General features: G+C 33.0%; 1 protein-coding gene across 1 annotated transcript; it reads right to left on the reverse strand.

Moving 5' to 3' along the window:
* Positions 1-260: 260 nt before the first annotated feature.
* On the reverse strand, positions 261-21,154 carry LOC129233626 (nuclear receptor subfamily 2 group E member 1-like; the record flags this gene model as incomplete). The annotated part of the gene is made up of 8 exons (XM_054867600.1): positions 261-553; positions 1,558-1,704; positions 4,888-4,984; positions 6,024-6,164; positions 9,352-9,602; positions 13,497-13,638; positions 15,599-15,617; positions 21,039-21,154. Coding segments are annotated over 8 exons (1,206 nt in total), but the record flags the coding sequence as incomplete, so codon positions are not given.
* Positions 21,155-22,781: the final 1,627 nt, after the last annotated feature.

Below are 22,781 nucleotides of genomic sequence, written 5' to 3' on the forward strand. Positions count from 1 at the left end.
TGCACTCTTTAAAGTTCAGCACACGAAATAAGAGAACAAAGCATCATCATGTCTGTAATTCTTTCAACAACCCGCACTGGATCCAATGATTGGTGGATGTGTGTCCAATTAAGTCAATTACAGATGATTCTGATTGTTGATGCAAACTGCTTTCAGGAAATGTTGGAGATTGCGAAGTTCATAACAATAATCCTTGAAGAGCAGAAGGAACAGGAACACTGAAGTTTGAGGTTTAATTCTTCCACAAACGTCCGAAGTGATCATTCTCTCACTGGATATGAGCCAACAATGTCATTGGATTGAAACAAATCGACAATGAGTTTTTCGATGGATATGTCTCCAATGGTCTTCCTGAAGAAGAGTTCGACGATTGTGTCAGTACCGACGTTCTTGAAGGATGGCACCATGAGGAGGAACTTGCCGAATCTGAACGGCTGCATGGGGTACGTCGTGTGAATGTACTTGCTGAGTGTCAGTTGAGCTTGATCTTGGATTTCTGATACCGATTGCAGGAAGCTTAGGCCTCGAGCTTCTGATGAGCCGCCAGAAAATTCTAGGCAGAAAAAAATATTGTTAAACTTTAAAATTTCATGAAAATAAAAAGATTAGTTATTCATACGGCATACACATATTTTGCCTTGAGATTTTGTCAAATCAAGGATGACAGCAAAGGCATAGATGAATGTTCAAGTAAAACAAGTTATTAAATGAAAACAATTTTAATAATAATAGTTGAGGGAATTTTTCAAAATTCTTAATTTAAGTTCTTTAGCCATTTCTATCGTGACAGAAGCTATTTAAATTTTGTACTTAAAAATTTTCGCGCATTTTTTAATGTCTACCTGTCGATCAGTTCTTGTTTGATTCTGTTCATTACCTCTCGAGATATAGCAGTCACAAGCTTCGAGAAAAAGCGGTCGATTGTTAAACTCCCTTTTAGGCTATTAACACCAAAATTGCATCACCAACTGTGCCTTCTAAGGTCAACATATGAACCAAATTTTGTATGATTCCGCCAGTTACGTCATGAGACATGGGAGGCAGGCATAGCGGTGAAAACGTTCGATTGCCCCAGCTCCTTTGAAGGAAATGGCGCCAAAAACTAATGGGGTCCAATTCATATAAGGGTGCATATGTGTTCCGAATTTCGTTCGATTTCATTCTGTAGTTTTCGCTCCAGAGCGAGTACAAAAAATAGGTTACAATACAAAAATCCGGTCATAACTTCAATAGTATCTTTAGAGACACTGAAAGGAAGTATTATTACAAATATTTACTTAAATAAATTCTACATAAATAAAGTAAAGAATACAGTGAAGCACCGTTTATACGTTTCTCTTTTATATGTGTTTATCAATTATACATTTTTTAAATTGGTCCCAGCAGACACACACAGACGGACAGACATTGTCCAAAAAATGGTCAAAACAGACTCAGCACACCTCAAATGCTGCAAACTACTTAAAATTCTTTCAAAACAAACTTTGATACGTAGGCTGAATCGAACAAAAGCTAAGCAATTCGAAAAAAGAGAAAAGGGGAGTTGCATATTCTTACCTGTTTTGAAAAGGACAATGGCTTTCATGCAGGAATATTCTGTTTGGTCTACCATCATATGCTTAAACTGGAGGAGAATGTCGTGGAACACATTGGCCTCTTTTACTATAGTCGCTATTTTTTCTGCATCATCGCTTGCACTCAGACCTGAGGAAAAACATATAAAATTAAGTAATTTCAGTAAATAAATTATCTTTAATTTACTTTAAAGAGAGTGAGATCTTTCAACAGCAAAATTAGTTATTTTTAAGGGGTCACAGCACCTTTTGAACATTTTTTTTTAAATTTATAAATATTGTGTTTTTCTTTGAAACCATAACATACACACCAGTGGCGTAGCGAGAAAAAATCCTTTGGGGGGGGGGGGGGGGTAATTTTTTTTTGAAGTAAAGAAATGCCCTCAAGTTTATATATATATATATATATATATATATATATATATATATATATATACACACATATATATATATATATATATATATAACAGGAAGACATAAGCTTTTTACCGTCATAAAAGCTATTATATTAAATGAAAATCTTTTAGCTCATAAACAGAACCCTTCAGGATCGACTGAAAAATAATTTTTTGGGGCTCATAGGGGGGGGGGTTCTGACCCCCCTATCCCCCCATGGCTACGCCACTGATACACACTCATTTCGCAACCAATAATTTAATTTCAAAATCTTAAAATATTGCTCACATTCTTTAAAAATTTAGGAAAATTTTTGAATTTTTTAAAATTTCTAAGGCTTTTTTTGTTTTTGTACTTATTTAAAAAAAGATTTCGGCTAAGAAATCACAATATTCACCTCTAAAAACTTGTGCATTCATTTGTTTATATATGCATTGGAGCATTTTCTGTGATTAATTATGTAAAAAATTAATTTTTTTTAAATTTGTTTTTAAAGGTATAACATGCTCTTAACATTTGAGTAATTTATAAAATGCTTATCCAATGCACAGTTTTGTTAAATATATTATCCTGACTGCAAAAAGTATTACTTTAAAGCTGTATCTTTAATAGAAAAAAATCCTTAGGGATTCTAATCACATGAAAACACAAAAAAAACGACCACCGAGAAAAAGCAATTGAAAATTTTTCTTTTGCACAAGAACACATGACTAGTTTTAGGTCGTGCGCGCTATAACTTTTTAAATATTTGAACTAAAGCTATGAAACTTTTTCCCTGTGTTTGGAATAATTTGTAGTTTTGAAAACAGCAATAAAACATTTTTTTGATCGTTTGATCATTTTTGAGGTAATGTAACACCTTAATTTAAATATTACTCAAATGTTATAAGAGAGGGGACCTGATAACATTTTGGAAGTAGTTGTGTAAGTAATTTAAAAGAATTATTTTTATTTTAGTTTTGATCTTCAAAGAAGAGATCAAAACTTGGTTCTGAATGCCAGAACCAAACCATGCATCACTAATTAATTAAATAAATTTTTATGATCGATGTTATGTAGAGGCGCGGATACAAACTAGCATTTAAGAGGGTGTCATGCTGAAAAATTTAGAGTAATGGAAACAAAAGATTTCTGGAACTGTCTCGGTGTCAATAAAAAGCATTAAATAGAGCAGGAATAAAGCGCATAGGCCTAGTGAGGCATAAACTTCAATAGTAGTTTCAGAGACACTGAAAGGAAGTATTATTACAAATATTTACTGAAATAAATCTACATAAACAAAGTAAAGAATATATTTATATGTGTGTATGTGTGCATGTTCCCTATACAAATCCACAGTTTTCGTCGGATCTCGACTAAATTTCGCAGGAAGGTACTTGGGCACACCCGAGAAGGAATGTTGGGGGGGGGGGGGGGGTTGAATGCCAAAAAAGTACCGAACGGTTAGAATTTTAATTTTAGCGCCCGAAAATCGCATTAAATGGCTTTTTCTCCCCGAAATAATTTACTGACCATTTCGAATTTAGCGACGCTCGATAGCCCGCAAAAAGTATCCCTGAAATTGATTTAAGTCCTTCAAATTCAAATTTAAAAAAAAATTAAGCCTAATAGAACAGAATTTCATGTCGGAGAATTATCGCTTGCGCGACCTCATTTTAAATTAGCGTTCAGAAGGTCGCCACTTTTTTTTTTTTTCTCGGCTGTGACTAAATAAAATTTTGTTTTTGTTTTGAGGTATAAATTTTCCCCCTTTTATTATTATTTGGCGATTTATTCTTTTTTTTTCCATTACTTCCAGCAGAAGATAATCAGGAAGGTTGCGTTTAATTTCTTCGAAAAAATTTTATTTTCCGTTTCCTTTCTTTAAAAATGATTATTTTGACGGGAAATTGTGCAGTTGTTTTCGTTTTGAGGTATAAATTTTCCCCTTTTTATTATTATTTGGCGATTTATTCTTTTTTTTCCTCTACTTCCAGCAGAAGATAATCAGGAAGGTTGCGTTTAATTTCTTCGAGAATTTTTTTTCCGTTTCCTTTCTTTAAAAATGATTATTTTTGACGGGAAATTGTGCAGTTGTTTTCGTTTTGAGGTATAAATTTTCCCCTTTTTATTATTATTTGGCGATTTATTCTTTTTTTTCCTCTACTTCCAGCAGAAGATAATCAGGAAGGTTGCGTTTAATTTCTTCGAGAATTTTTTATTTTCCGTTTCCTTTCTTTAAAAATGATTATTTTGACGGGAAATTGTGCAGTTGTTTTCTTCTCTCTAATTGAAGCTTGATTGTTGAACATGCATCACTTGACATAACTTTTATTTTCGAGGTAGACCGCGCAGAGCCGGACAATGCAGCTAGTAATTAATAAAGTAAAAACACTTCGTCAAACACATTTCGTTCATTAAATATTTGAAACAACGTGTGATAATATAACTGCATGTACATACGTCCATCCGGTATGCAATTATGAAATTAGGATATAATGACGGATGGATAATAATGTCGACGGTTTCAGGTGTTCATGACACCCATGACCCTCCCCTTGTATCCACCCCTGGTTATGTAGCGTTGTAAATATTATGAAAAATATATTCATTTATGTCACATTTCTCAGAGGATGATCTTTGCGCCTTTGACACAGAAATGTGTGTATGCTTGATAATAATGTACAGTAAAAAAATCCCTCTAATGCAGACACTAACGGGACAAATTTTTTTGTCCGCAATAGAGAGGTGTCCACAGGACATGGGTTTAATAATGTTATTTGCATTAGAACTGGGGAATTAAAAATTGTCCGCATAAGAGGGGTGTCCGCCTTTGAGGAATGTCCGTTAGGAGGGGTTTTACTGTATTATAATAAATTTAAAAAATCTCACTAAAATTTTTTCGTTATGTTAACTTTAATAACAGTTATCTACTCACCCGATGCAGATAGTTGATGGTTAACATCCAATGGTAGGTTGAACTGAGCGCAGCTCAACAAGAACAATTCTTTCCAGCTCTCTTGAACTAACAACAACTAAAAAAGAGAAATAAATAACGTTATAGAAAGGCGAAACTCAAGCTCTGAATCTTTCAGCATTTTACACAAATTACGATAGTAAACTCTAATTTGTAAAATTGTTTCTGATTTTCCGAGTTACAAGGAATCGTTCTTGACGAAAAACAAATGGAGCTTTTTTTTTTTTTTTTTCGTTTGGCACGTTTATTTGCTTCGAAAAACTTATCTTTTTGGACAACCATTTAAAATTTTAGAAAATGCTGATAAGCCTCCCCCAAAGAAAGATTTTATGTAGGTTGAGCATTCGATTTTTCAAAATATTTTTATTAGTATCATGGAGTAAAAAGTTGAAATATACTTTAAAGGAATGTCGAACGTGCTTTTTTTTTTTTTTTGAAATTACTAAAGTTCACGAATCGAGTTTGGAAAATCGATGGTGTCGATTGTTCAATTGAACAATTGATTTTTGTGTTCCTAAGTTTACACAAAAAATGATGTTTTGCATAAAAAATACCAAGACGGAGTAAATGATAAAATAACACCTCTTGTTACACGATACGATGTTCAAAGTATTGAACCCAAAAAGGTTCAAAATACTGAGCCTTTACGTTTTATTATATTCAACGAAGATATACAGTTATTCATCAATTAATTAAACAGTTTTTATTATTTACATTTTGAAACTTCAATAAGCACTTTTTTCAAAAAATGTAGTAGCGTGTAACGATATTATATTTCTAAATAACGTTTTTAGTTGAAAAATAAGTTCGGTTGACCGTGACCACTTGCAATTATATACATTTTTATGTAGTTCCTTTATTTTTATTTTCAGTTTTATTTAACCTGTTAAACAAGAAACTTACTTAATTTAAATTAATATCGATTGTAGCAGAAGCAGATTTCGGCAATTATTTCTTTCTCCAATTTTAATTTCTGACCCTTTGTTATTTTTTCTCAATTTTATTCGTGTAATAACTTTTATTTTACTAGTTAGTGAAGAAGATGAAAGAAGCTGAAGAGCAAAAACGAGGAGGAGTCTAATATAAGCCCCACCCACCTGGTCTTTGACTGGCAGCGCCATAAAGGCGGGAACGCTCTTAACCCACTTGACATTCATGAAGAGCAAACGGGCCGCTGATTCGCAGATCGTCTCGGGATTGCTGATGATGGTGGTAGGGAACAACATGTGGAAAGGATACTGGAAAGAAAAAAAAAATATATAGTTAAACTAGTATGTTGTGGCCATCACGAAACTTTCTTCTATATTTTTCCTTTTTCTGATCCCTCCCCATGCTTGACGAAGAAGCAATATTCCTAAGAAAAACAAAATTACACATGCAAAAACTTGACGACCATCCCAATGTCTGAATTATTGTAAAAACAAAACAAAGAGCGAAAATTGAAAGTTACTTTAAAAGCCTTACTTGAATTAATTACAAATATTTTATTTATTAACAGACATAAGATGGCAACAGTTAAACATTTTAAATCATTGAGATAATATTTCCGATCATTTCCATACAATTAAAATCACGAGAAATACGCAGACGACAATCTATTACGATTTAGCTTTCTTATTGTTGCATTAATAAAGCTATTTTTATTCAAAAAAAAATCAACACCTCTTGGAGCGATTGGAGTCAAAATTGAACCAAAGCCTGTTTACGTATGGATTCACACATATTCCAAATTTCAACCAGAACGTAGCATTACTTCTTGAGATAGGGCACTCACAATGGAAAAAAAGAACGGGCGATTGCGCTACCCCCTTTTTAGCTGTTGACACCAAAATAAAATCAGCTCTTATACCCACTAAGAGCTACTTGTCAAAAAATTTTTGTTTGATTCCGTTCGTTATTTCTTGAGATACAGCAGTCACAATTGACGACAAAAAACGTTCTATAACTCAACCCCCGTTTGAGCTATTGACACTAAAATTGAATCAGCACCTGCTCCATTTAGGGGCAACACATGGACCAAATTTTGTTCGATTCCGCCCGTTACTTCCTGTGGAATAGCAAGCACGCGTAACTCAAAAAACGTCCCATTGCTCCACCCCCTTAGAGGAATTCGCGCCAAAAACCAATGGGCACAAGTTCACATAGGGGCACATATGTGTACCAAATTTCGTTCAATTTCATGCGGTAGTTTTTGCTGTAGAGCGGCCACAAAAAACTGGTCACACACAGACGTGACACACACACACACACAGACAGACAGACATTTTCCAAAACTAGTCGAAATGGACTCAGCACACCTCAAAACGTTCGAATCCGTCAAAATTCGAAAATTTGCACGAATCCAATACTTTCTTCTATATATTAGGTATAGAAGAAAGTAAAACCAATTGGTATATTTTCTTTTAAACAATCAGAAAGGAGACTGGGAGAGAAACGAAATAAATACTAAATATTTAGTCATTGCCCTTGATGTTGTAATTAATCTTAATGCTTTCTCGTCCCTGATATCGCTTTGTATTTATTATTTATCTGGTGCAGATTTTTTTTTAGAATTCATTAGTATTGCTTCTAGAATGCGTTAAAGCGTGTGAAGAAAGGCCGATAGAAAATATCTGTGGAGATGTCTAATGTTTCGGGAAAATACTTATAATTAAGAATAAACATAAAAGAATGAACATGGAAAGTGGATAAATATTTACACTCTTTTGAAAATTCTAAAGTTTCGTTTGCTCAAAAAAAGGGAGAGGGGAAGAAAGGAAAACGAAACAAAAAACAAAACAGAAAAATATGGATAAATAAATAGTCAAATTATAAAAAAAAAGTTAATTTGAATTTTGTCATTTTGAATTCAAATTATGTTTTTCCGCAATCACGAGTGTGTGTGTGTACATGTAGGCGTGTGTGTTTGTGTGTGGGGGGTATGTGTATGTGTGTAGGCATGTGTGTTTGTGTCTGTGTGCAGGCATGAGTGTGTGGGTAGTTGTGTGCATGTGTGGGGGGGGGGGGGTATGTGTATGTGTGGGTAGGCAAATGTGTTTGTGTCTGTAGGCATTAATGAGTGTGTGGGTAGTTGTGTGTATGTGTTTGTGTATGTGTGTAGGTGTATGTATGTGTGTAGGTGTATGTATGTGTGTGTAGGTGCGTGTATGTATGCGTGTAAGTGTAGGATATTGACGAAACCTGGAGACGGTTTTCGCTAGAGGTGCAGCATCGTGAGGAGCCGGTCGACGGTGATGCTGCGGAGGGTGCTGGTGGAAAAATAAAATCATAGGAACGCCAAAAACAGTCAAGTGAGAACAATAAACAATCGTGATTGCTCAAAAAAAAAAAAAAAAACTGCAAAGTGGTAAGTAATAATTCAATCCAGTTAACTAATAAAATTAATTTTTATTTGTTTAATCGTTTGTTTTAAGAAATGCTTTTAACGAGCTTAAATTGTATTTTATCTTGCTTTATAAAAAATTATATTGGTGTCTAATCAAATGCAATATATAATATGGAGTCTTCGGAACATTTTTCAAGTCTACATAAAATGTTTAGCAGAATGAGTGGAGGTTGCTTTGACAATCTGCAAAGAATTCTAAAATACGAGACAAAAAAAAAAAAATTACGCCAATTTTAAATCTATGAAAAAGTTAGAAGGAAAAATTTATTTCAGCGCTAAATACAATCTACATATTAAATAAGATTATCGGAGCAGAAAAAACAAAGACAGAAAAGAAGAGGAACAAAGAAAGTATGTTTTCAAGTGAAATGAACCACTGCAACATTTTTTGAAAATAGTAACAATGTGACTTTTATTGATTTGTATCTTTCGAATGCTGACTCCTAATGCAGAACTAAAAACTTGCAAATTAATATGTTTCAAGACTGGAACTCGTTTCACATCCGTCAAGTCTGAAGCTTTCATACCATACAAGCGATGGAAAGATGCAGAAAGTCATGTTTTAAATATCAAAGCGGTCGCCATGAATATCGTTTCAAATTTCACATAATTTTGACGTTTCATAATAAATTCTCATAAAATTTAATATTTTTCACAAACTAATCTTTAAAAATAGATCATAATAATAAAAATAACATTTTTTGCAATAAAGAATATACAATAACATTGATAATATTTATGATAACAATATAAAATATTTTTTTACAATAATAATAAAAATATTAAACAATAAAAATAATGTTTTTTATAAAACTAATAATAAAAATATTTCATAATTAGTAATAATAAAAATATTTTTTTAATAATAAATAAAAAAAAATTTTTATAACGATAATAGTAATAATAACAGCATTAATGTTCGTAATAATAATAATAATAATAAAATAGCATTAGCATTTATAATAATAAAATAGCATTAATATTTATTATAATAATAATAATAATAATATTTATTTTATAATAAATAAAAGCGAAAATACCTTTGGTGTGGGATGGCATAAGGGTCCCGGAAATCCATGCGGAGACAGACTAGATAAAGCGGTCTGAGCGACCAGAGCAGTTGTTGGGCAGGGCGCTCCTCTGTGGTCGGTAGCCAATAAGTTGACAACGTGCTGGGGCGGCGGGAAATGCGGGGGTGTGACGCTTCCCGGACTGCTCCCGGACTCCTTCAAGTACGAGAGAACAGATCTCCGGATGGTCGAGTTGCGTGGACCCCTTTCGTGCTGGACTGCTGTGGCGGGAAAAATATAAAGGAAAATAGGGATTAGAGTGTGCTAATGCATGTGCTGCTGATTTAAAGTGAAATCCCGTTTCAATATAACGTGATATTCGTTTCAGCGAAACATATTTAGAGTCTTTATTTAATTGCCATTAAATTGCTTGATTTAAATTTCAACGAATAAAATTTAAATCCCTTGGAAGTTCATTGTAACTGGATTTCACTATTTATTTTCTTAATAGTACTGTTAAACGGTTTTCAAAATATGAGCTTTCAGCAAAATTCGTCCTTTTATACCATGATTTCTTGCAATTTCTATATTTAGTTAAAATTATAGCGTTGTGATAATTTTTATTACATAATTGCTAAGTACTTGTTCTTACATTTTTTAATCATCCTCGTACATTAAAAATAAATAAAGTAATAACAAAATTTAAAGGAAAAAATGATTTGATAATTTAGTTTTGCACATTTAGTAGTCTTAGAACTAGTGGTTGCAAGACCGGTATACCAAATACCAGTATTTTCGAACTATTTTTAACACCGGTATTTGCTGAGTTAAAATACCGGTATTTATCGGTATTAGCTGAAAATAAATAGTTCTTAATTGAAGAGTTTTCAATTTAACTTATCAGATATGTACTGTTATTTTAATTGTACATTTCTTTTTGATGAAACAGTACAGAAATCAATCTATTTACGTAAAAGGTTGACTTCAAAAGCACGAACTAATAGAATATGATTGAATAAAAGTAGCGGAAATATTGCAAAGTGATATTTTCATTACTACATGGTGTGATGATGTGCACCACGTTTTTACTTTTTCCATGTCCTTAATCACTCAATCGCTCTTTTGTAAAAGTTAATTTTAAGGGTGGGTAATTACAAAAGTTTTTGTTCGAAGAATAATTTATTCCAACCATCAATTGCAGTAATATTTGATGATATATATTTTTTAAATATCTATCAACAGCACTTTCCTTTGTTGGTGGTTGGCTTTGAAAGTGGTTTTTTCAACAAATGATAATTTGTGGACACCGGTATTGCTTCGTTGTCCTCTCTCGTTATTTAGCTGTATTCTTGGTAAGAAAATATTTAACAGTTATACAGCACCTTGAAAATTTGCAAAGAGGAAAAGCATATAATCAACTAAGGAAATATTTCAGATATTTACTTAATTGTAAAGAATTTTGAAATGAAACGAAAACGAATAAAAGAAACTGACAAAGATGAAATTTAATCAAGTTCACCGTAAATTTTAAGCCATAGGGTTGATAAAAAGCAATTATAAACCTAAACTAATCTCAAGGAAATCGTTAAAGGTGATGCTAATATTGGAAAAGATTTTTCTCCAGAAAATAAATTACAACTGGCTATAAGGGTCATGCTGGATACTGTTTGACAGCGGATTGTATGTAATTTGGCAATCTGCCAAGTAAAGACTATTCCATCTGAATGAATCTAGCAGGGGAGAAGGGAAAATAACAATGGGATTTTTTTGATGCACGCGTTTTACAATGTCACTAGTGCCGTATTCATGTATTGCATTCTCTAAAATAAAATAAAGGAAAACAAAAATAGTTACCATGGAAACAAAAAGAAAAGAAAATATTTTCATTTCGTTCAGGAACGTAAAAGCAAAATTCTAAGCTCAAAACTTTGTTGTGGATAAATAAATCCGTTAAATTTTGCCGTGAGAATATAGATCAAATATACTTAGATTAAAAAAAAAATGTTGCTGAGAGCAAAGTTTCATTTTTACAAAACTAAGGCTAAATAATAGGAGGCGAAAGTACATATCTGTAACAAATCAACTAATACTCTTATAAACTAATAGATACGTCCATTTCCGCCTATAAACCAGATATTAGCCTTTCCATGTAATCGATGGTCAGACAGTATCATTACCCTTCTTTGCAAATAATTGTAAAATTCTGAGACCTCTCTTCATAAAGCACCACTCCTGAAATTTAATCTTCCAAAACCCAATAAGAGGATCTCCGGTTCATTACATCACCGAAAAAAAAATCAAACCACAGTTCTCTCCACTGCTTAATTATCCAGAAGCACTCCTGACTTGGCCATGCGTGATATTGCCTCAAAGCACAAGCACGCTTGCAGACCATCCCTCCCACTCTTGCACACACACAAGATAAAAAACGAAAAGAAAAAACGCTGCGTTTTGCCATTGATACCACGGTACATCAATTAGTGCAGGTGCTTGCCAACCATTGGACTCGCGCGCTCATGGCACAGATCAGTCCACCACCAGAATATATTCCCGCTGTCTAAACTCCGGGTGCCTTTGTGACGTAATGGGGGGTCTGATATCGATCCCGCGGCCCCCTATGAGTCCCCTTTTTAGAGTTGAGTAGTACACCTGGTGTGCCCAAGTACTTCGTTATCCGTCCTGCATTGAATCCGACCCCCCTGTTTCTTATAGGGGTATCATCTCTAGTTGAAGTTGCTCGCCCATCAGTTTAAATAACTATGAAATTTTTTTCGTCTGCCATTATTTTCGGTTCTTTCTGCCTCCCTTCTCTTTATTATGGGGTCCAAAAGGGATTTTTTCGTGGCGGGAAGGCTTCTGCTCCCCTTCTTTCGAGTCATTTTATTCATATGAGTCAAAGCTCTTGAAGTAAAGTTACCCATGGAGGAAGCCGGCGTCAAAAAGTCTCAAGACTTTTACTGGAGAGGAAAAAAATGTGCAGGCTTTAATAGAAAACTTTAGAATGCTCTCCCTGCTATTCGAAAGACGGTCGAGTGGAACATGTGTGGGAGATTTCTAACGATGATTTCATTTAGGGCATAGAATGATGCATTTTTTTTTTTTTTTTTGCATAGAAATCATCTCCCAATCCCAAAAACATTTTACTTTTCTGCGGTTTTGTTTAGAGTTTACAGCTAACCGGAAAAATCCCAAAAGATGTTGATTTTTTCGAAACATCGTTCATATCAGTATTATAGTATAACGTAAAATCGGAACGTATTTCCAGAATGCAAAGTGACCAGGAAATTAAGGTTGGCAGCATGTACTTTGGAAGTTTCAGAACAGAAGCAATTTCTTTATGAGTTTGTTTTTAGAATTTATTAATCCAAAACGAAAAATAAAAAGTTGTTTATTCAATCCATAATTCGATATTATTTTTTGTTCAATGCACTTTTTATTTTTACTGCTTACTAGAAAATCGCCCGTCGAGATATGAAGGGTGAAAATCGCTTCTACATTTTGAACGAAGCAATTACCTGTTTGGTGATAGTTTGATGGTTGAAATTTTAACCCTAACTCCAGTGGATTAACCCTAAACTCCATTAGATAGCGTTCATTGTTGACTACTTTTTTGTTTCTGCATTCCCCTGAAATGACACAGTCCTACCAGTAAAACAGTTAAGTTACCGAATCCAGTTCAGCATTTTCACATTAAAGCATTATTGATGACGTCAGGAGCGTTACTCGATCATTGGCTATTATATATATGAGGATCTATTATTCGCAAATGGATTTTTTTTATTTCCTTTTAACAAATCCTTGCCTTTGTTATTCAACTGATTTTCAATGCAATTTAGATTCACCCCAATTTTCTTATTACATACAATTAGCAGATAATAATAAGAATGTCACTTACATACTTAAATTTGAGTTTTTCCATTCGTGATTTTTTCTGAAATTCGTTTCAATTAGAGAAACTAGAATCATGTTCATTTTTCTGCAACTAGAACATGTTAAAACGAGTCCGAATAATGTTTACCCTTGGCTACATGTTCTATATTTTCCTTTATCTTAATTTTAGATTAATCAAATCAATCACAATAGTGCGATTGAACACAGCAAGACATTTTCAACCACTTTGCTTCAAACAAGTTTAAATAATGAAACAGTATGCGAGAAACTGCTAAATTACTCACCATCTTTGTTCATTCCAGCTTCCAGACATTTTTTTAATCTGCAGGATCTGCACTGATTTCTATGCGTTTTGTCCACAGGACACTTGTTGACTCCACTGCCACGCCCTTTGCAGGAATACTGACGGTTCCTCCTTATTGATCTCTGTAAGAGACATTCTTACTTAGACAAGCAATCCAACAGCATAGTACTTTTATGTACCATTTTTTATTCATTTTAAATAGTCGACTCCCGCTACAACGCGATCCTACTTACGCGAAATGTTTATAACGCGAATTTTTTCACCAGTAAGAAATTTTAGACATAATGCGAATTTCTCGTCCGCAACACGAAAATTTTCGAAAGGGAATCGCGGTCTGTAAGTATCGGCTTTGTTATTGACTATTTTTTTTTTTTTTTTTTCGTGAATGAACCTTTATCCCTTTAGCATCACAGAGAGCGGAAGTTCCCACACCGTACTAGTCAGATACATCGTTTATACAAATAATTACTCCTCATTTTCCATTTTTTTGATTCTAAATGTGAAAGTTGTTGCAATATAATCACACCTTAGAGTGATGTTTCATCTTGTGAAGATCGAAAGAAAAAGAGAAAGTTTCTGGCAATTAAAGAAAAGCTAAAGATTATGTGCTTGAACAAATGCGTCAAAGGTAGGACGACAATTAGGTATGAGTGAATCGTCCATATGTATAATTAAAAGTCAAGAAAAAGGAAATCCGTAAAATTTCACCAAAAATTTTGAAAATGGAAGCTGCTCTTGTATTGTGAATCTTATGAAACCAGGAAGATGGGTGTTGCCATGTTGAAACGTTATAAAAGAACTAGTGAAGCAACTGTATTGTGTATTTAAAAATAGATAAGTAACGGTTTGATCACGCAGCATAAATCATAATCATCTTCATCTTTTTAAGCTACAAATATCATTACTGGATCTTCTGTACAGTAAAACCATCGAGCATTTGTTTTTGTTACTACAAACTGTACGTACCGTACTGGTTTATTGTATGTCTTTCTTTCTCCATTGATTTTTTTTTTTTTTTTTTGTGCATCGTAGCAGTATTTTATGTTGAATAAAACAGTTTTTTAAATTTAAAATAAGAATAAAAATTCAGTTTTTTTATGTAAGAAACAATAATGTATAGTTCAGAAATAGTTTTTAACAGTTTGAGGTGGCATTTACAAATGTGTTAAATAATTCGGCATGTTTATAAAAGTTTTTACACATACCTTTTTCCACATTGCGAAATTTCGACTTACGCGAGGAGTCTTGGAACGCATCCCTCGCGTAAGTCGGGACTCGACTGTAAATCAATTTTGTGACCTAAACAAAATTTCATTGCTTTTATCGCAATAGTTTTATTGATTGCCCAACTATTTTTTACTAATTTCTGACATTCTTTTTTAAAAAAGCTCAATGCTTCGCCAAGAAATTGGTTTAATCAAAATTAAGCTGCAGCCATCATATTGCTGCACTTAAATTTGGCTGGATGTAAAGAAATTTCTTGGTGAACCATTGACGATTATTTTTAACAATTACAACTAGTAAGTATTTACTCTGATTATTGTTTTATCAATTGCTTTCTTTGGTAGTTCAAGTTTTAAAATTCAAATCAAGTCATTTTTTGGCACACTTATTCCAAGTTTTCTCAAATTTTATGAAAGCCTGCAACAAAATTCTTTATTAGTAGAAGATTGCTAAAGCGGAATTAGATGGGAATGTGTATTTGAAATTTGATATCAATTTTTTATTCCTTTTTCTGATATGTGATTCCAACTTTACTGAATACGTAATTTGTATTAAAACTATCACTTCGCCAATAATTGGATGTTGCTTATACCTTATAATTTGCACACCAGAAATTCGGAATTCAATGTTATCTGAAACGAAACTTAGAAAAACAAATTGTAACGTAGTTCTTTACGGTTAATTACATTCAAACGAGACAGACGGCTGAAATAGTTTCACTTATCTTCACCAGAACTCTATTTTAGGTGCGTGACACTAATCCAACATGAATAAACATTTTTAAAGATGATTTTTCATACTTGTGTGTGAAATATTTACTGAATTTGATAATATAGCTGTAATTAAGTTTCAACTTACCTTAAAGAAACCAGCACACCTAAAGAAGGGGAAAGAAGAACAAATTAATTTTTAAATAATTTAAGCAAAACATCACACGTACAAAATGTAAATTAAATCGTAATGCAAAATTCACTTTCCTTTCGTAATATATTTCTTCAGATATTTAAAAAAAAAAAAAAAAAGAAAAGCATGAAAATCCCTCCTGAGTACTTTAAAAGTGAAAATTGTCCATTCATCGTAAATTAATTACTCATATAATTTAGACGCTCAGTGAATTGACCTTAGTATTCCTCGTAATTCATTGAATAGATACAAATTCATGTTAGAAGATCAAAACTAAACATGCTTATACATTGGATGACTTCATCATTACTGCTTATTTGAGAAATTTCATCAGTCGTAATAACTTCATCAAAGGACCTTTCATCTCATATTGATATTACTATGAGATAAAAGGTCCTTCCTTTTTTTACATTTCATATTCATATTACTCTATTTCATATTAATCGTCATTTATTATTTATCGTCTGCATTTCTTTAATATTCAAAGCCGTACTTTTAATTACTTCTACTTTCACTCAGCTGTTTCTACTTTTTTCTTCTTCGATTCTGAATTAGTACGTACTCTACTCAACTTGTACAAAGTCTTTATTTTTTTGTGTTGTAAATAAATAGAATGTGTTTGTTGGGACTGAGACACTTGATTGACCCGATAATCGGGACCAAGCAAGGTCAGGAAAAATCTTTTGAGCTCATGCATTTTATGCAAATTTATTTTTTCTACATTAATTTGTTACCGGGCCATTCTGGAACAAATCTGATAGGCTTAATAAATTTTCATATAAATTTATTTCTCAAATCGAGTATTTAAATATTTGAACAAAATTCACTAAACACTGAAACACATTTCAGATTAAATAATTTACAGACACTTATATTCTGACACATTAACCACATTATTATTCTAACAAATGTTAATTTCTCACGCCATTTTAAATGTTCTCGAATATAATCCACTTAGATCAGTGGGTATTTCTGTTACCGAAAAAACACCAATTCATTTTCATGATAAAGAATTCGAATGCCCGACGGCAAATCACCGTTCTCACGATCCCTGACTGGCAGCTTTTCCAAACAGCAGCACGTGACACGGGGTGCGTTCTCCAACCACCGTGTGGCGCTCCATCCCTCTATTGTGTTGGAGCAGGGGATTTAGAGAGTTTTCATCCCAAAAGGAGGGATACCACTTTAATTCATGCCATATATATCCCTCCATGACGCTAAAGGAGACTTAACAAGGGTTTATTTCCCTTGTCTCTGTCATCTATCACTTTGAAACAGCTATGAAACTGTTTCTCCCCCGTGAATTTCCTACTTAAAATTTGAAAATCCAATAAAATTTGAAATAAAAGCAACGTTTTGCATCTATAAATTTAGATGTAATGCACTAAAGAAGTATTTGATAATAATAAAAGTAATATAATAATAATAGGGTAAGGTCATCAGTGACAGACAAGGAAGGGAATAGTAGCAGACAGTCATATCTCATAAGTTTGACTTAAAAAAAAAATGCTTTTTAGGCAAGTTAAACTGATGTTATTGCAGCCCATGACATCTAGTGTTATCAGAGTGAATATTATGAGCCAGTTGGTAGTTACAAGGTAATGATGGATGCATGGGCGCCCATATAGGGGGGGGCTAGGGGGCTCGAGCCCCTCCCCCCTAGAAATTAGAAATTCCATGCTTTAAGTACTTTTTTCTTTTTAAAAATGTAAAAACATTTATTCCCCAGTCATTAATGAATAAGTTATCAATAATATCAAATTTTAATGACTCTGATCTGTCCTGAAATCGGTTTCCATGGGGAAAATATCCAGCTAAACCACATGGAAAATATCCGAGCCCCCCCCCTTACAATTTTGCATATGGGCGCCCTTGGGTGGATGGTTATGAGAAGCCAATCCGAGGTCAGCTGGTATTTCATGTTCATTTGAATTTAGTAAGGCTTTAGTTCTTAAAATAAAAAACTTTTGCACATTTTGAAGAGAAAAAGGGAATTTTGTCCATTACTCATCATTTCCTCATCCTGTCTGTTACTGAGTTTCACCAGATTTTTAGGCGTCTGGGACGGACCTTATTTTCGAAATTGAGCAAATAAAAATTGAAATGAATCAATTCAGAGGATATAGAAGTAGCCAAATGTTATATGAGATGTTGTTTCATAAGCGAAAAATAGTTTTAAAGGTCTAAAATACATTAAAAGGCTCAAAAATTGAGTTAGCCTGAGAGCGATAGCTTAAGAATGTCTGTGACTGGCGCCCTTGCCCTAATTGTTGATGTTTCTGTGACAAAATTCTTGCGTTATAAATGAGAAATGTAACTTATTTTAAAATAAAAAACATCTCACGCAGGCCTTAATTTCTAACGAAAGAAGTGCAGGAGCCTTATGGTCTTCAGAATTTAATTTCATGCGTAAATAGCCTGAATTCCGTCTAATATGTAAAAATTTATACATAAACCTGAAAAGATAAGTGCAGGAACTGAGTTCCAGTATGAATTAGGTCCTGGTCTCGCATCATACATATTCTGTCCTCTCTAGTACAACTTTCTCAAAATTATTTCCTCGTTTTCAAAAATAATAGTTAATTTGAAGAAAATAGAAAACGTCCCCCCCCCCCCCTCGTCCATATTAATTCCGTTTAGTTCAATGAATTTTCCAATTTTACTGTCTATATTACTCGAAAAAGCAAATTTGGAGCTTTCCCACTTTCTTTAAGTTCTGTTTTTGTTATTCTAATTGTTTAACTGATACAAAATTAAAATTTATTCCCATTTTCTTGTTACAATCACTTTATAGACAATGATCCCAAATTTTCAACTTGATTTAAATGAAGCAACGTTTCAAAGCCTTACTTTTAACATTCTACTGACATTTAACGTATTAAGAACTTCAGATTTATTTGTTGTCTGATTAGAAATTTTTCATGAGCAATGATTATGGAAATCATTTATAGAATTGTATTTTCATACCTATCTTTATGTTCACCCATGAATACAACTACGCAATGAAGCAAAAACCAATACAAACCAATAAGCAGTATAATAAAATTTAGAATACCACAATACGTCTTACATGACACTACATACACTATCAATCTTCAATACACGATTTCATTGGAATTACATAACAAATAATTATTTACAAATCAGTAGCGTCATATTTTGAGCTGAAGTTTTACGCTTCGTATTTCAAAAATTTCTTTTTACCGTTATCTATTTCGTTTTTTTTTTTTTTTTAATTCCCCATAATTTTCTATTCTAAAGTGGTACAAAAAAAAAAATATTGTCATTAATTATTAATATTGTTATCTTGTTTTTTCTTTCAAATGGTGGTCAAAAATTTTTTTGTGTCATCTATTTCGAAATTTTTTTATTATAATTATTTATCCCAATAGAAAGTCGCCCGTCAAGGCATGACGGGTAAAAAGTGCTTCTACTCTTCTACATTCTATAGAAGCCATTGCCTATTTGGTAATATTTTGATCGTTGAAATTGTAGCCCTAACTCCACTGGATTAACCCTAAACTCCAGTAGGTAGCGTTCATAGTTGATCATTTCTTCGTTTCTTCATTCCCCTGAAATGACACGGTCTTTACCAGCAAAAGTTACCGGATCGAGTTCAGCCTTGTCACAATAAAGCATTTCTCTGCATGCTAAACATTACTGAAACATATTACCAAATAATCATGCCGAGGCGCGAGTTTCGTTGTTAAAACTCGGGGGTTACTCGATCATTGGCTATTATATGAGAATTATTCTATTCGTTTATTTGTTTCCATTAGAATAGTCCAAAGAACGTGGGATTCAACCATTTCAACTTTCTTGTTATCATTAATTATTCCCATTGTTATTGATTTTTTCAAAAACCGTGATCAAAAATATCTTAGTTTATCCATTTTTCTGCTTTATTACATTCATTAGCTGTTACTATTTTTTTTTCAAAGGAAATTTCAGAAATATCAGGAATTCATCCATTTTTCCTGTTTGCCAATGGCACACACTTCTCTCTCCATCCTCTCAAAAATGGTGGCATAATGACAAGAATAGGTGTCACTCACACCGGACCCCATTGTCAACTTGCAGTCTTTCAATTCCCGCCATTTAGGGCTCAGTAATCGCCCCTTCGGGGGTTGAGGTACCGCCTCCTGTCCCGATAGAATGATATCTTTGTCACAGGGATTTTCGCCTGGAGTGGATTATTTTCATAATATCATGCAGTCGGAGTCATGTGACTGGGGAACAAAACCGTTTTTCAGAATGGTTTTTAGATTTTAAATACATTATGTGTGTGGCTCGACTCGATGAACTCATTCTTTTTACACACATAGAGTTTTATTATTTGATTCTTCTTTTACTTTAATAGCTCCGTTAGAGCTAAAATACTTGTTGGATAGTCTGACCAGTGAGTTAACACACCCCATGGTATGAACAGTTAGTAACTTAAAAATAAATAAAGTTTCAAAAGTTTTTTCTTTTATGAATTGGCAACAGTGACTGCTTTCTATGCGATTCCAAAAATGAAACGAATGGAGAGAGTCGTTTCATTTTCGGAATGGTATCGAAGGCAGTCTCTGTTGCCAAAAATGAAGACTGCAACCATATTTATGGACTAATTTTTCTTTGCATATTTTTTAGAATTCTGATATGGTTTTTTTTTTCTTGTTTTTATACTGCTCAATTCTGAATTAAGTAACTTATTTTTTTGTTTCTGTTAGCCTGATTGTATGAATGAACATAACCCAATAAAAAACAACTAGTAACTTTAAAAAATTTAAAGTTTCGTTTAGTTTTCTTTTATGACAGCAACTTGGCAACAGTAACTAAATTCTATATAATTCCAAAAACGAAACGACTGAAAAATGTTGCGTATCCACTGATTAGACGTGTTACTTTTCCACTAATTACATATGTTAATTTACTGGATTAATGTACCACTTTTTACTTGCATCCCTTCCTCCTCCTCCCCCCCCCCCCCCTTACCTAGTACAAAAGAACCATAAAAAAAATTCCAGCTTTTTTCTTTAAACAATTACACAAATGAAGTGAAGGGGGTTTATTTTTTCCAATGTCACATACAAAATGCTAAAACTCTTACAGATGTTATGAATTTCCAGAATTAAAATTAGGCTGGTGTAGGTAATTTGTCAAACCGCTTTTTAAAGGAGAAATTTATCTTCCAGACAAAATGGTATTTGATCCAATTTCAATCAAACCCAGTCACATGAGGTAAAATATCAAACTGTAGTAACCCACATAAATGACTTATTTATGACACACCACGATGATGCAATAAATTTCTACATAATTTGTTTATACACTTTGCCGTTGTTATGAATTATGAGTCAGTTTTTCTAACATTTTTAGCAGAAACAAGATTTATAAGGAAAAATTTACTTACCCATCACAGGCAAAGATCCCATAATGTTTTCCGGAAGAATGATCCTGGCAGACTTTGCAAGGAACATCTAACAGAATTCTGCCTGAAAAATATTTGAAAAAAAAGATGTCACCTATCTATCCTCCAAAAATAAAGAAGCGTGAAATTTTTTTTTTTAATCTGGTGAATGTCGACATTATCCGGTGAGTATCAATAATCACTTGGCGAAAGATGGAATCTTTTCAAATAATTACCAGTGAAAGTAAATTTTGGTCTTTATCTATAACGCTGACTGTTGAACAGAGCGATTTTTTTGCTGGTGCCTAAAAATTTGAGGTTCGAAGTTCATTACGAATGTGAATCTTTTTTTAAAAATACATAATTGTTATTATTTGTTTTAAGTCGAATGCTCTATTTCTGTATCATTCTTATTATTATTATATTTTGAACATAGATATTATAAGTTAATCTCTGCATGAGCAAAAAATTTTAATTTCCTTGTTGCTTTGGATTTATTTTAGAAAAGATATTTTGAAAAATTTTCTGGAGTAAATGCAGTGTAGAATGCAGAAATTACATTGCTAAGTTTTGGAAAAACAGTTGATGGCTCTTAACTTTTTTTTACAAACTGGTGACAAAAAAAAAAAAAAAAAAAAAGATTACATTGCAGTTAAGTTTCACCAATGCAATGATGCTTTTGAAAACTGGTGAACATAAAAATCACGATTACATTGATGAAGCTTATCACCAATAAGATGGTTGCAGCAAAATGTTGCTAGATTCAAGGCCGTAGCCAGGATATTTTTTCGGGGAGGGACATGGTCGAGGCAAAGGTGGTTCTAGGACATGTAATCAAGTGGGAAAATAGCATTTAAAAAATATGTTTATTGTGTTGTTTGCAAAAATTAAACAACAATATATTTAAAAATTCGTATCAAATAATTAATTTAATTAATTACTTCATTAATATTTTATACCTAATTTAGATTCCATCGGAATTATTTATTAGGGAGTTCACAAAATAAGAGGACTGCGTACGCTTTTACGGTCTATAACACTTGATACAGTTCAAAAAATCAGTAATCCAACGTCAGAAAGCACAAATATTGCAAAATATTGCAATATTGCACAAATATTGCAAAATTTTGGACGTTGGATTACTGATTTTTTGAATTTTTCAGCACAAAGGTATTTATTCGTTACTTGATACAGTGTTTATTACTTGTTTGCAATTACAAATTGATGCGTCGGGGGCTTTTAGAATAACTCTCACGCAAATAAGTGAAAATAGTCGCAGTTGAAAAGTAATCTACACTCATCACCTCAAAAAATAAATTAATATCCTTAAAGGCTTACTTTATTAAAATCTACAAAATTAAGCATGTAATCAAAAGTATGATAGGATTAAAAATGATCGTTTTGATCATGTAAATATGTTACTTCTCTTGTTGAAGTGTATATCAAAGAATGTTTTTAAAATGCTATCCGTAATAAGAGTCATTAGCAATCAGTAATGGACCAAAATGTGAAAAAATGAGGACGTTTTGAAATTTTTTAAAAAAAATTTGTATAGTGGTGTGGAGGGATCGTCGAAAAGAAGAAGCGATCTGAATGAAAGAAGATTTGTATAACAAGGCCAAGTGATAGTGAAGGAGGAATCGAAGGAAGTTTTTTTATTAGATTGTCTTCGTTTCTTTATTTTTTGGAGACAATTTCAAATTTCGGGGGAGGATTTGTCCCGACGGTCCCTGCCCTGTCTACGGC

Source organism: Uloborus diversus, unplaced genomic scaffold (genome assembly GCF_026930045.1).
Source record: "Uloborus diversus isolate 005 unplaced genomic scaffold, Udiv.v.3.1 scaffold_561, whole genome shotgun sequence".
Lineage (NCBI taxonomy): Eukaryota > Metazoa > Arthropoda > Arachnida > Araneae > Uloboridae > Uloborus > Uloborus diversus.